The 16,201-nt window shown below is 34.5% G+C and overlaps 1 protein-coding gene across 3 annotated transcripts in view; it reads right to left on the reverse strand.

The window, feature by feature from the left end:
- NCAM2 (neural cell adhesion molecule 2) overlaps positions 1-16,201 on the reverse strand; it is a 520,684-nt gene that overhangs the window by 132,788 nt on the left and 371,695 nt on the right. For all 3 annotated transcript variants that reach the window (XM_023238847.2, XM_011285729.4, XM_023238848.2), the window contains one exon: positions 7,713-7,863. In XM_023238847.2, the coding sequence (XP_023094615.2) occupies positions 7,713-7,863 (151 nt within the window). The remainder of the gene's footprint in view (positions 1-7,712; positions 7,864-16,201) is intronic.

Below are 16,201 nucleotides of genomic sequence, written 5' to 3' on the forward strand. Positions count from 1 at the left end.
TTTTTACCAAATGTACTGTGTAATCAGTGCTTATTCTATTAAACCACATATCACATGCCTGTTATCTCCTTTGATCTATAAATTGGAACTTTAGTTCAACCTATGTTTCTTAGTAAGGGTAATGCCTTTGAAATGTTGAAAGTGAACTGGCAGGAACCCAAGAAATCTGTTAAAATAAAATATAAAAGAGGTTTTGAATTTTATATAAAGGAGGTTTAATCTTCTAAACACTTTAAGTTTAGTGTTATTACAGCAAATGTGGTTGGTATGAATTATAAAGGGCTTGATTCTTGTTGACTCACTCTTAGAAAGAGTATACGGTACCAGCTTGAATCAGGCAGTGAAGATTGTTCTGGTCGGTGGTTTATGACACTGTGTAATGCTTTTGTGTTTTCAAGGTTTCTACACTGTTTTGATTTAAAGATGCAGAATAAAAATATTCTTACCATTTATAACTTATAAATATTTATTTACAACAATAACTTCTCATGGCCGTGCATGTCAGGTTCTAAAAGTTTTATTGCTAGTATAAATTAGCTACTAAGTAAAATATCTTATCTTATAACAACCCAGGCTTTAATTACCAAGAAATAAGCTTATTAGGTAGTTTTATTACTTATTATTGGTGCAATGCCCAATCAAAACTTCTACTAATATGAAAGCATATAGGATTTGTTACAATAGTAGTGTCATAAATGTAAGAAAAGTTCCAAATTTCATAATACAATTACACTACACTACAAAGATAACCATTGAAAATGAAGAGTAGGCTGCCTAACTAAATTATGACCATGGTTATAATTTCCAAATGATCATTTAACATTCCACCTCAAAATAATGCTAACTGTAGACAAATGATAACATTGTGGCATTTCCTCTATTTGCATATCAAGGGTAAAATCTAAACTTTAGCAATTAAGGAGATTAAAATTAATAATTATGCTAATTTCTACTTACATATAAATTCATCTTTCACTAGCATACTTACAGAACTTATCATAAAAGAGTTTTCCACCATCATTTTCATCAATTTTAAGCATTTTTCTTAAATGCTCTTAATTTCTTAAAAACTCTGCACATCTAACTGTAAACCTCAGGTAAAGCTCTCCTATATCTTAATTTAAAATCTGAAGTGATTTACAAATGGACAACTTAATACACTTTCCAGGATGATTAATGTTTGCGTAGATAAATGAAATTGACTGAACAGAAGATCAATATACTGAATGGGAAAACGGAAACTCAACTTTTTCTTAGGACTTTGCATTTTAAGCAATCTTTGATCAGTGTAGTGTTTTATTTGAGAACGTAAAACAAATGAAATTTGGAAAAGAAAAGTGAAGGAAAGAAATGTACTAAAAACAACTCAAAACTGAAACTAAGACATTCATATCTCAATTCCAGAAACTAGGGATACCGAATATTTTTATAGTTTAAGGTTGTATGAAAAATAGGATATTTATAAATTTCTGTTTCCATAACGGCAGTATAAATCTGCGATTGTCCATCTCGCCTAAGGGTAATAACTAAAGGCTCTAGAGATGACACATTAAACAAAAAGACAAAAACAGTCATAAAAAACACTACCTAAGGCTTCTGTAGAGTAAACAAAATCAAGGAGATTGTGGAAGGAAATTAAAATTAGTTTCCCACTTCCTTTTCACCATAGCTGAGGAGGTTCACCCTGATTCTGGAGCTAAAAATCTGTTCAGAAGTACAGTGGTACCTTGGAAGAAGCCAATATAAGTTGAATAGTGAGGGGGAATCCCAAATAGGGGTCACAGAAGGAGAGGCCATAATTCTGCATATAAAACCATAAAAGTCAGCCTAAACCCTGAGCTTTGAATGCATGGAACAGGAACAAACTTGAATTGCAAAGTCTTTAGGAAGTTAACTGAGATTTGAGTCACTGCTTACCGGAGGCAACACAGAACTTAGGAGTGAATGGCTCAGGAAAATCTGAAATATTTATTACCTGGCCCATTTATTGCTCATCCTTACTTTAAATATTCTAATATAAGGTAGAGATTGACACAAAGAATGAAAAAGCAATATTCGGTCATATGCTGCCTAAAAAGGCACATTTTTATTTCATATAAAAATATAAGTAGATGGAAAGTAAGCAAATGAAAATGGGTGTACAGGCAGTGAGCCAAGGAAGGTATGAGTAGTTATGTGAATATTAGGTAAAATACATCAAGTCAAATGATTAGTGGAGAAAGTAAAAGAAAGAATTCATGAGGAAGACCTATGTAGGAGAGAAAATAATGACCTATCCCCCAAAGATATTCACGTCATAATCTGTGGAACCTATAAGCACGTTACACCAGGAACTTTGTTTCCAACAGGAACTTTGCAGCTGCGATTAAGTTAAAGATGTTGAATTGAGAAGAATATCCTAGATTATCCAATGTGGGTCTCATGTAATGGCAGGAAATCCAGAGACAGAGAAGATGTGAGAAAAGAAGCAGAATTAGAGTGGGGTGATATGAGAGAGACTCCATCTGCCATTGCTGGCTTTAGAGAGGAAGAGGACCAAGAGCCAAAAAACGTGGGCAGATTCTAGAAGCTGAAACGGACAAGAAAACAATCCCCACAAAGGAACACAGCCGTACTGAGTTTTCATTGCAGTGAAAATCATTTTGAACCTCCGACTTCCAGAACTGAAGGGTAACGTATTTGTGTTGCTTATAGCAATTAAGTTTGTGGTCACTGGTTATAGAAGAAATAGAAAACTAAAACAATATACAAACTGTAAATGTGCACGGCCTCACTGAGCCTAAAGATACATGACACAAAAATCAACAGGAGGAAAGTGAGAGAGAACAGTTCACAGTCATGGCAGAGGATTTTAACACCTCTCATTCTCATAAAACAGCTATACAAAGAAAGTCAATAAAGACATAGAAGATTTAAATAAGACTATCACCTACCTCCATCTGATTGGTATTTCTAACACACAGCATTCTATGACTGCAGAATACATATGCTTTCCATACACACTGTGTAGTTACCAAAATAGATCATATGCTGGGACATAAAACAAATCTCAATAAATAAAAAATAATAACAATCATATAAGGGGGTAATTTTAAACAGAATTGAGTGAAGAAATAAATAACAGCAAGAAATCTAGGAGAATACTAAAAATCTGGAGATTAAATAAACACTTATAAATAACTATGGACTAATGATAAAATCACAAGAAGAATTAGGAAATATTTTCAACTAATGACAAGAAAACACAACATATCGTAATTTGCAGGTTGTGCTGAAGTATTATTTAGTGAAAAATTTAGAGTTGTATATGGTTATATTAGAAAATAAGAAATATCTGAAGTAAATGACCTAATATTCCACTTTAAGAATCTATGGCCAAAAACCAAAGCAAGACCAAAATATATAGAATGGAAATAAAATGTAAATCAACAAACTAGAAAATAGATTTATGATAAAGAATATAAATTGATAAAGCCCCAAACTAATATTTTGTAAAATCAACAATATTGGCAAATCCTTAGCTAAGATAAGGAAAGTCTTTTCAATAAAGAGAGCTGAATCATTTGGATGTAGGCATGAAAAAAAATACATGTTTACTCCACAAAAAGAATCCAAAATAGATCATAGATTTTAATGCAAAATGTAAAGCAATATAACAATAAAAAGAAAGCCTAGACATAAGTCTCTGTGGCTTTAGGTTAGGTAATGATTTCCTAGATGGAACATGAGTTATATTACACATGAGTCAAATTTGATAAGTTGGACTTGAGCAAAGTTAAAACCTTTTGCTTTTCAAAGAAACATATTTATTCCAGAAAAAGAAGAAATATGTCCACATGATGTTCAAAAATGTTCACAAAGGCTTTTCATAATCGCCTCAAATTGAAAACAACCAAATGCTCATCAACAGGTGACTAAATACATAAACTCTGTTTCAATCATACAACGCAAAGACAGGAACAACTTATAAATTTTCGCATCACATGTGTACCAATGCATACTGACTGAAAGTGTTTAGTAAAAAGTTAAAATTAACATAATATTGTATGATTCCATATATAAAAAGTTCTGGAAGTGTCTCTAAATTATGATAGAAAGTAGATTTACAGTTGCCTGGGGAAGAGAATGGAAGGGCAAATACATTACAAAGGAGTTTGAGAAAACTCTTGGGGGTGATGTCAATGTTTGTTTAGGTTATTGTGATAGATTTGAGGGCACATACATATGTCAAAACTGATCACATTTTGCCTTTTATGTATTGGCGTTGTACTACAGTTCAACTCTATTTCAATAAAATTGTCCACAGAGGATATATATATATTTTTAATTATTTCCACTAAAGAAGAATAAAATTAAACACTCAAAATTGCTTTAAAAAGCAAAAAAATGATGACGTGCTCTAAGAGCTATCAAACTCAGTTTCAACAAAATGAAATAAAAATTATCTTAAAGGAATGATTTAAGAGTTGAAAAAAACTATTTTATTATTTTTAAAATAGATTTACCTAGCCAGCTTCTCATCAACAAGATAGGAACCACAACCTCAAGGAATGTTCAAAGAATTGTCAAAACATTCTTCGGGCTCTGGGCTGATGGCTCAGAGCCTGGAGCCTGTTTCCGATTCTGTGTCTCCCTCTCTGCCCCTCCCCGGTTCATGCTCTGTCTCTCTCTGTCCCAAAAATAAATAAACGTTGAAAAAAAAATTAAAAAAAAAAAAATAGGGGCGCCTGGGTGGCGCAGTCGGTTAAGCGTCCGACTTCAGCCAGGTCACCATCTCGCGGTCAGTGAGTTCGAGCCCCGCGTCGGGCTCTGGGCTGATGGCTCAGAGCCTGGAGCCTGTTTCCGATTCTGTGTCTCCCTCTCTCTCTGCCCCTCCCCCGTTCATGCTCTGTCTCTCTCTGTCCCAAAAATAAATAAACGTTGAAAAAAAAAAATTAAAAAAAATTTCTTTTACATAGCAAGTTTTTTTAATCCTATCTAAATAAGAGATACTATATGGTTCGCTCATAAGCTGTATTCCAAACATTTACTTCAGAAAAATGAAACAGGCTGACCAATGTCTAAAACTTTAAAGCAAAGAGGTAATACATCTGTGACCAAAAGCAACTTGTACTTTATTACATCAGTCGTTGAAAACCAGAGTATTTGGGGTTTATTTTTTTTTGTATTAAAATATTTATTTTCTTAAAAGGTCACAAGAACATACAATTCATACTGCAGTTCACAATCATTTGTGTATATCCCATTATTCTCTACCTAGTTGAAATCAGTAATAACTAAAAATCTCACATCATTATATACCAGTGTTTCACATTATCTTGATATTTTTCTCCATCTATCACTTTAAAATTTGAATTTAAGTTGAGGTTTGATTTAAATCTGTCAACCCCAGTGTTCTAATAAAGTGTGAGTTCCATTTTATTCATTTTGTGTCCATAATCACTCAGTACTGATTCCGAATCTTAAAAGAGCTTAAAGAAAAGAACCAAGGTTTGACCTAGTATGGCTTTTTAAAATTTTTTTCTCAATGAGGTTTTAAAATATAGACACTGAAATTATAGGTCTTAATTTAACTTTTAATTTATTTCATACTGAACACATATGTAGGCATGCATGGAGGACAATGAAGAAGCTACAGGGAACCTTTGAGGGATGTGGGTATGCTTGAGTCAAAGCATTTTTAAATGGTTGAGTATAACAAAGCCCCAAGAATCTCTTCCTTCAACCTTCTTATTTGACATAAATGGTAACTGAGGTTCCAGGAATGCAGGTCACACAATTAATCAGCACCAATCCTAGTGCTGGTATGTTAACCTGATACTGTCTATATGAGCCAGTCTGCCTTACCCTGTTTTGGAAATATCAACGATATTCTTTTCTCATGAGCTCCACTTTTCTGGGCACTTAGAGCAGTGATTTCGTAATAATTCTGTGATATGTCAAAAAAGCTTTTAAATGTTTACAAAACGCAAAACAAAAAGTCTTATATATTAAGTCTTCTTAAGAGAATATGATGCTTATCATTTTTTTTAGGACAGTGGGAAGGGGCTGGAAGTATTCTACAAACTTCCTCTCTAAACTGGTTGGGCAGTTCTAATACAAAACATGCTTCAGCACTCTTAAATTTTTACTTATGTTGGTCCACATTACAAAAAAGGAAAAAAAATAATAAAGTAAACTTTGGTTTAAAATACATATTTTGAATTACAAAATATAAACAGACATGTTGAAAGTTGGAGAAATGTTTATAATTTGTTACAAGTGTTGTTTACATGAAAAAGATATATATATGTATACTCAAAATAATGGGAAAATACCAGAAAACAGTATTAGAAAAGAAAGCTAAATAAGTTATCAGCATCACTTCTTCCTTTGTGTCCTGAATAATATCATGGCTTTTTTGTTTGTTTGTTTCTTTTTTTAAGATGTATGATAGTAATAAAATGACTTTCTTGGAGGTTCCCTAACTTTAGCAATGAAATCAGTAATTTGTGATAGAATTACTTAATATCCTTCATAATTTTTTAGAATTATTTAATTGGCCTTTCCATGAATTTCTGAATAAGAACATTTATGAAAATAATATGGATTATTTGTGCTTGTTCTTGAGAAAATATTTGCTTTCAAAAGACATTCTCAATAAGAAAATACACCTTATTTCACAGTTACCCCCATATTCTGTCAGTATTAATGTACTATAAATTACCCAATAGAAATGTGTTATCAATAAAAGCATCTTGGGGCACTTGGGTGGCTCAGTCGGTTAAGCACGTGACTCTTGGTTTTGACTTGATCATGATCTCACAGTCTGTGAGTTCAAGCCCAGCATTGGGCTTTGTGCTGACAGCGTAGAACCTGCTTGGGATTCTCTGTCTCCCACTTTCTCTCTGCCCCTTCCCTGCTCTCTTTCTCTCTGAAGATAAATTAACATTAAAACACCCACCCTCCCCCCCACACACATTCATTTAAAAAGAGCATCTTATACATTCCCACTAAGACAGCTATGTCTTCAACATCAGAAAACCTCCAAAATTGATGATCTATTGAAAATATTATTAAAACTCTTTCTTTTTTTTGAACATATATATGAAATTATTCTAAAATCCCATGCAATTACCTAAGGTGGATTGAGCATTCGCATTAGCCCTCATATTCCCCAAATCACACAAAATTATGAAAACCCTTGTATTTATTTAACATCTCTCCTTGTCATCGTTTGCACTTCCAGACAATAAACATTACTTCGATAAAATATACGTGCTGATGCATTCAATCATTTTGAAAACACTATTTTTGTATCTTAGAAGGATGCAAAGTATCTCAACAAAATAACCACATATGTGAAACCCAGGACCGTCAATCTTAGAAATAAACAGATAAAACTCTAAGGAGATACTGACAACCACTGAAAACTAATGCAGTTTAATGTATATTGTGTTTGGGTTAAAGGCTGCAAAAAAAGGAAAAATGAAAATCACAGTTTTCAGAATAAGCAGTATGGAAAAGCATTCAACACACAGCACTGCGAAATGTCCCACAGCATCCACTAGATGTCTCTAATAACTGACTTTGGGTGGCCGCATTTGTTCCAGAGCTTGCGTTAAATAGTGAAATCATGAATTACACATGTATTTTGATTTTCCTACTCAAATTCATACTTTCTAAAGCAGAAAAAGCTGTTTCAATAAACATACAAAAAGAAAATAACTTACATTCAATATCAAGGTACATGCTCTTTTGGTGCCCTCCAATCCTACTTGCGGCTTCACAGTCATATCTCCCTGAATCTGACAACTTCACATCTTTAATGTGCAGTGATGAGCTTCCATGCTGCCCTTTGACTTCGATACGGCCATCTGGGCTCTGTTTGCATCGATTCAGGAAAAAGAAAGATTTTACGCTTGGTTCGTGCAAAATGATGACCAAACATAGGGCGTTTATCATACATACAATAAATGAAAACAGAAAGTCTTACCTGCATTAAGGATTTTTAAAGTCATGTTTCTGTATTTATGATTTACTGCTTTTATCTTTTCCATTTTTACCTGCCCATTTGCTCATAGAGAACCTGACATGTAGTAAAAACTTAAACACGTGTTTTATCAACCTCCTTTATATAATGCGCTCTTTGTTTTTTCAAAACCTTGCATGTTCTTCTAGGAAGGGCTTTGTTGGCTTCCAACTATGCTCCTTGCAAACATAGCAAAACAACAATGCCTATTCAATTCTGGCTAAAACTCACCAGTCAAAATGATATTCTTGTTTTCACCTTAGTTCCCTATTTCACCATGTAAAGGCAATGTATCAAGGTGTATGACAACTGAAGCCCAAGAGGAATTTATAGTTATTGTTGAATGAATGAAATAGTACTGTTCATAAGCCTAATTAGCACTGTACCTATCACAGGTAAATTATTAAAAACAGCACTATGAAAGTCACTCTTAGAAAGTCAATGGAGACAACATAAAAATGATTAATCATGTACTCCACGAATATTGATTCAAATCAAGGAATTGCTCATAATCCAATAGTTTATAGATTATATTTCAAATAAGAATTCTTGTGTGCAACCTAATGGGTAGAACTACAATTATTTTCTTAAATCACTTAAATGCCTTTATAGCACACATGTTAAAACACAGATAGTTTACTCACTGAATTTTACTTTCTACAATCAGGAAATATAGTAAAATTTGTCATTTTGTAATTCATTTGAAACATGTACTTTACTATTATTGAAATGATTATTTTCAACGTCTGAGGTTTTAGTGCCTCAATAAACACTGCAGGCCACACATTTATTTTGAAATATGTAAGTTATTATGTAATAACATAATGGTTGTTTAATTTTCTATGTAACTGAAATTGAAATAAATTTCAATACATGTGTGCACTTTGTATTATTAAAACTTGGTGTTTATTTTCTTGTATTCATATCGACAGACTATTTTAAAGCTCTTTTTCAAACATGAAATTGCTTGGGACACAATACAACCATTTTTTGCTTTCTACTTTTATATAGGAATGTAATTACTACACAATCATATCAGTCACTCATAATTTATTTACTATCATTATCATAAAAATGGTCTTCAAAAACAAAGAAACAAAAACATGCTGGGGAATGTATTATGCAACTTAGATCAGGATTTCTAGGCCAAAAACATGTTCTCCAACTTTCAAGAATTGCTAAAAAATAGTAAGGTGAGGTTTTCAAGCAGAAGGCATTCTCTTCTGCCAATATTTAAGATGTTTGGCTGCCAACCCAATTACTTACTTGAGAGAAAAGGAAAAAAAAATGCAGAAACTCACAAAAGTTAAAATTAGAATGAGTAAACTCAAAAGCAGAATGGCCAATTTGTTATACAAAGTAACTACTTTTCAGTCACTAAGTGGGTATTCCAAGTTCTTTATCTTACTGCACTTCTATTTATCATTGGATCTCACTGAACTATCCTTCCTTCCTTATGTGCAGACTTCCTTTGGCTTTCAGGACACCCACACTCTCCTATTTTTTCTCCCAGTGTCATTTCTCTGTCTACTTTTTAATCTGGGTTGCAGCTTCCTCTCTCTCTGGAGGCCCCTGTACTCTGTCCTAGACAGTCTCATCCTCCCCCTTACACTTGCGATCATTAGTCACTCTTCTCCATCCAGAATCCCTTTTTTGTCTGGAGAGTTACAGGACCAGATACCTCTCCTTCAGGGCCTTCTTGTTTTATGTGTTTCTCCAACCAGCACGAACAAATGTGAGCACATCACTCCACCCAGAATAACTTCTTCTACCCCTCTTGTCTTCCCTTCCATGACTGATACTAATTCTTTCCCATGTCCCATGCTTGACTGTGTCTTCAGTCTTGGATCAGTTTCTGAGCCTTTATCTATTTATATTTTAAATGATGACAATGATTTATCATCTTGCTCAATATTATCATTTTCAATGTCTAGCAACCGTGTTTCCATAGACCTCTCTGCTCTCTGCTTCTACTATATGGAACCTTGGCTGTGCTCTGCGTTGGACGGATGCTCACGCGCATCTCTGGATTTCAAGAGAACAATCACACTCAGGGTGAATGGAACCGAAAAAGATTCCCCGACTCTGCAAAAGCCATCAGCATTATGTTATTTCCCATGTTTCTCTAGCAAAATCTCATTGCAGATGCAGAAATTCTTGTGTAGCTAAGAATACGTTTTTTAAAAAGCAAACTTTTAATTCTCATACCAACTTCATGAAGGTTTCACATCTGTTGCGCTCTGTGATCGTGAATAACATTGTGCTGATATCTAAATAAACTCCCAGTGTCTCAACCTGACATTTCAGTACTTCCATATGACATCACCTTTCTAAGACATCACTTTTTTGTCTAAGCACACTTTACAATTTGGATACCACTAATTTGGATTCCAATTAATGTGAATTACATGTACTGTTGTTTCCATAAGCACTCTCCACAGACCTGTTTCAACCTTTCCCTCTTTATCTTTTCCATATTTACATGGCAGGATTCTCCCACATTCTTTTAATTTCTTGGAAAAATATAAATTTATATTCAAAACAGTCCGCGGTTGACTATTTTAAATAATTATTAAATGTGGTAGAACATGCCAATATAGTAATTGCTTATAATTACTACTTTGAACTCTGTGCATTTCTTAGGACACACTACTTTTCTAATCTTATTGAAACTTCAGGATTCATCCTGTAGGGTGATATTATAGTTGAACAAAGGTGAGAACATTTTTATTTTTATGGTACTTTATGTTAAAGTCACCTGGACTAGTACCAAGGACAGGACCATTATATTCTAATATCTTATAAGGCAAATTAAGTTATAGTGAAAACGTAAATGTGGTTGAGTAAAGGAAATATATTCCTCCAGCTATTATTTATTATTATTATTATTTACTATGGATTAACAACTTGCACTTATTATCTTTATTAATATGATAAAATAGCGTATTAATGATACAAAACAAATTCTTCATTTTTCTATTAGGAAAAATACTGTTCTTTCACAGAATTGAAAGGCAAATATATCTCCTTTGAAAATAAACATGTGCTTTTGTTATTTCCTGTTGTAAATGATATGGTTTTGACTTGCGAAAAACTACTGGTGTTTGTAAAATTAGTATGAAATTAGTAAAGATGTGGAGATTGAAAAGTTATTTTCAATGTATCTGAAGTTATTAACAGAAATTCTGGAAGAACAGAATTTCTTTGGGAAGGTATGTGATTCCCCGGGAAATCATAAGTCACTTTCAGACCTGACATTGGCTCTATAATAATTACAATATCCATTTGTCTCAAATACTTATACTAGAAGACCAAAGTCATTCCTTCTCATATCTAACATTTCAAAGGACATCTTTCTCTTTGTGTCACAAAAAGGCATTACACATTTCTGAAAGAAAATTAATTTATACCTTGGCTTTGATTCACCACCTACTGAAGATTCATTTAAGACATCTGATATTTGACTGAGACAGGTTAATGGGCATATTAGCTGTCCGTCTAGTATTTTCAGGTTCTATCATTGCATTAAGTAAGATGATTGGAAAGTAAAGTGCCTGACTATACATTATTATTCCAATCCTTTTTAGAAAGGCACTCTTTGAAATTTGATTTAATGTTATATTCTTTGCCTTTCCAGAAGGTCAGTTTTAGAATTGCTTATTTGAAGAGTATTTCAATATTTTTATAAAATGTTTATTGATAGAGTTTACTGTCCTTTGAAGAATCACTTAATGAAAAATCATTGTGATAACTACCTTCTGGAGTTTAATTCCAACACAAATATTTTGTTGTCAATTTTAATTGTTGGACATTTGAAATTATACAATGTATCCTGTTTATTAGTTGTTTTTGTAACCTTACCTGACTAGACATCTATTGCCAAGTTTAGAACCCAATTGTAGTACATGACACATTTGAGTTGCCTGTATTCCCAATCTTTCTTCTTCTTTATACTGATGTCTTTGACAATTTTTAGAGTCACTGACCCCTTTGGCCTTTTGCGAGATTTGTGAATCATGTCACTTAGTTATTCAGCAATTGTTTTCTGGTGCAATTATTCTACAAGATGCACTTAGGCACTGGGGATACCTGCTGAGCAAAACTGAACAATTTTTACCCTTTGGGAAATTAAAGTACAACAGGTATCCATTTTTAAAAATAATGCAAATAGGGACGCCTGGGTGACTCCGTTGGTTAAACGTCCGACTTTGGCTCAGGTCATGATCTCGTGGTCCGTGAGTTCAAGCCCATTGTTGGGCTCTGTGCTGTCAGCTTAGAGCCTGGAGCCTGCTTTAGATTCTGGGTGTCCCTCTCTCTCCACCCCTACCCCACTTGGATTCTTTCTGTCTGTCTGTCTGTCTCTCTCTCAAATAAATACACATTAAAAATAATAATAATACAAATAAACTGAAAGGTTCCAGGTAGGAACACCCAAGTTTTATCTTGGGTTGAGTAAATGGAGGGGTAGGGTAGAGTCACAGGCATGTTCCTTGATAAAACGAAAGTGTGGACTATGAACTGTAAATAGTGAAAGAGGAACAGCTTTGCAGACATAAGTCCAAGCCTGCGCCCCCAGAAAGCATATGAAGGAACTGAGAGAAGCCAGCAAGCACAAAGGAGAGTGTTAAGGGCACATGCGATCTCCTCATGTTGGACAAGCAGAGACAGCATATATAACCCAAGACAAATGTAGACATACAGAAAACATGTACCCCTTTATTATACATTCTGTTTGCCTTTTCATAATGGCATTATATCTCTGCTGACTATAAATTAAGCTCAACTTCAAATACTTACAGGTAATGTCAAAGCATGACTACTAATTATATAAACAAGAAAACACTTTCCAAAGGTTACTGGCATTAATTTACTCAAACTCATCTCCTAAAATTGTGTTAACATTGTGTTCAGTTGAACAGTTTCTGTAAAGAATTTTAAACAGAAAGATTCTCTTCCCTCCTTATAAGATCCTTATACTTGCTCTTAGCATTAATTTCTCTTTCCTTGGGGTTTGTTCCCAGTTTCCTAATTTTCTTCCTATTTTGGTTTCATAAACAACTTTTGGACAATTAACCTTCTTCCTAGCATTTTAAATTCATATAAGGAAGAGTAATGTGTACAATGTAACTACTTAAAAAAAATTAAAGTTTATATATTTATTTTAAGAGAGTCAGAGATACTTTGAGCGGGGAGTGGGGAAGAGGAAGATAGAGAAGGAGACAGACAGACAATCCCAACCAGACTCGGCACTATGAGCATGGAGCCAGACGTGAGGCTCCGAACTCACAAACCAAGAGTCGATGCTTAACTGACTGAGCCACCCAGGCGCCCCTATACAGTATAACTCCTTAACTTGCATAGTTTTTCACGAGGTTCTAGTGCCCTTCTCTTCTCTTTGCATATAGAATCAATAATTTATTCAGCAAACAGAAACAGAATATAACAATGATAGCAGGTAACAAATATAGTAAATGGTAGTTAGATGTTATTTTCAATGTTTTACATTTATTAGTTCACTTAATCCCTATTATAAGATTTGGACTAATATTATCCTCACTTTAAAGATGAGAAATTGAGGAAACAATACATTAAATACCCAGTTTCCAAACAGTTTACAAATGATATGACTGAATATCGAGGCTGTCTGGCCCTGGAGCTCATGTTTGGAATTATTCCCTCTATGGCCCATCACCTGAGCCATAACTATGTAGTTGAAGTACACATCTTACGAAGGCTGAGTAACAGGCACTATGCTGGTTTCTGAGGATAGAAAAATAGATCATAAAGGCAAAGCCTTTAGTCTAATAGGTCAAAGGCTGAGATGAAAAAATGACAAACCATAATACATGCTGGTATACATGAAATACAGGAAGACACATAATACAGTCTACAGTGGTGGGGAACACCTCTTGTAGGTATCTCTGTCTAAACTGAGACCTGAAGGGTAAGTAATAATAGTAAGATGGGCACCAGACTGGCTACATAATTTGCAGGGCCTACTGCAAAATGAAATGTGGGGTTTCTTATCCAAAAATTATCATGGATTTCAAGGCAAACACAGCAATATATGGAAGCAAATACAGGGCCCTTTTGAATGTCAGGCTCTACGCAATTATGCACATCATACATTCATGAAGTCAGCTCTGGCCAAGCAACAAAGAGGGAAAGGTAGGAAGGAAATGGGAACCAACAGACCTGAACTAGAAGGGAAACTGAATCATTCAAAAAGATGACAGAAGCTCACTAGAACTGTAACATTCAATATAAAGTGGAGAGGGATGGGACATAAAGTGTCTGGAGAGGGACAAGGCTGCCATAACAAGCCTCAGAAGTCAAGGGAAGATCACTGAAAACATGAAAAGATGCTCAAATTCATTAGCCACCATGAAAATGTAAATCAAAACCACAATACCACGTCACACCCTCGGGGCTGGCTGTAATAAAAAAGACGGATAATAGTGTTGGCGAAGCTATGGACAAACTGGCACTTTCATGCACTGCTGGTGGGTGAGAATGTAAAAAATGGAGCAGGTGCTCTGGATAAAAAGTCTAACAGTTACCCAGAATGTTAAACATAGAGTTATCGTATGACTCAGCAATTACATTCCCAAGAGAATTAAAGATAGATGTCCACAATAAAACCTTATACGTGAACATCCATAACAGAATTATTAATAAAACCAAAAAGTTAAAGCAACACACTGTCCATCTATTAATGCCTGCATAAATAGAATGTGATATATTTACACAGTGGAGTATTATATAGCAATAAAAATAAAGTAGTTACACAAACTACAATACGGATGAACTTTGAAAACATTAGGGTAAGTGAAAAAAGCTAGTAACAAAGCCACATATTGAATGCTTCCATGTGTATGAAATATCCAGAATAGACAAATCTATAGATTCAGAAGTGTATTGTGATTGCCTAGGGGTGGCCGGTGGTGTGAGATCGGGAGTAATGGTCAAAAGAAGAGGAATTTCTTTTTGAGAAGATGAGAATACTCCAAAATTGATTTTGTGGATAGGTGCACAGCTCTGGAAATATACCAACGTGCATTTTATTGTACATTTTAACGGGTGAATTTCATTCTATGTGAATTATTTGTAAATAAAAGTATTGAGAATTAAAGACAAAGGAAGGATTTTGGGTGTTCTCTAAGCAACCGGAAAAGGACATGAAAGGTTTTAGGGTTATAAGGTAAATGCATTTGCTATTTAAAAAAAATCACTCATGCTGCAGGGTGAAGAATGAATTCAAGAGGGGGAAGTGAGGCCCATGGGAAACATACTGCACTGATAAGGTGTTGGGGAAAGGCAGGGGTAGGAGAGATGGAGAGAAGTGAATAAATTCTAGAAATGTTTTGAAGAGGCATCAACAGTGTTTAGTGAATGTTTGGATGAAAGGTGGTGATGAAAGGAAAGAGGAAAAGAGTGTTTCTAGGTTCTGTCACAGACCCCAGGATGGAAAGTATTATCTGTCATTAGTAAACTATTGCATGTCTATAAGATTATATATATATATGCAGCACAAACATATATACATTTATATATATATATATATATATATATATATGCATATTTTACTATATGTGCCCATATTTTAATAACTGGCTCACAATCTGTTCCACACTATATATTCAGTACTTTAAAACTGATATTTTTTTTAAATTTTTTTTTCAAGGTTTTTTATTTATTTTTGGGACAGAGAGAGACAGAGCATGAACGGGGGAGGGGCAGAGAGAGAGGGAGACACAGAATCGGAAACAGGCTCCAGGCTCCGAGCCATCAGCCCAGAGCCTGACGCGGGGCTCGAACTCACGGACCGCGAGATCGTGACCTGGCTGAAGTCGGACGCTTAACCGACTGCGCCACCCAGGCGCCCCTAAAACTGATATTTAAAATTGAAATGATATAAAATGAAACAATGATATAAAATGAAAGACGAATAAACTTTTTCAGAGATTCTAATTTTAAAAAATTATATGAGCCAGGTTCCAGCTAACAATTGTGAAAATAATGGTTTGCAGAATGTGACCTGCTTATTTTCTATTACTGCCTGGATGTGCTACCAATGCCAGCATAACACAGCAGCTAAGACTGCGGAACCAGACTGGGAAGTTGACATCCTGATTGTGCTTCCTCCAACCTTGGTGACCTGGAGTTAGCTACTTAAGTTAGCTGTACCTC

This window comes from Felis catus, chromosome C2 (genome assembly GCF_018350175.1).
Source record: "Felis catus isolate Fca126 chromosome C2, F.catus_Fca126_mat1.0, whole genome shotgun sequence".
NCBI classification, from domain to species: Eukaryota; Metazoa; Chordata; class Mammalia; order Carnivora; family Felidae; genus Felis; species Felis catus.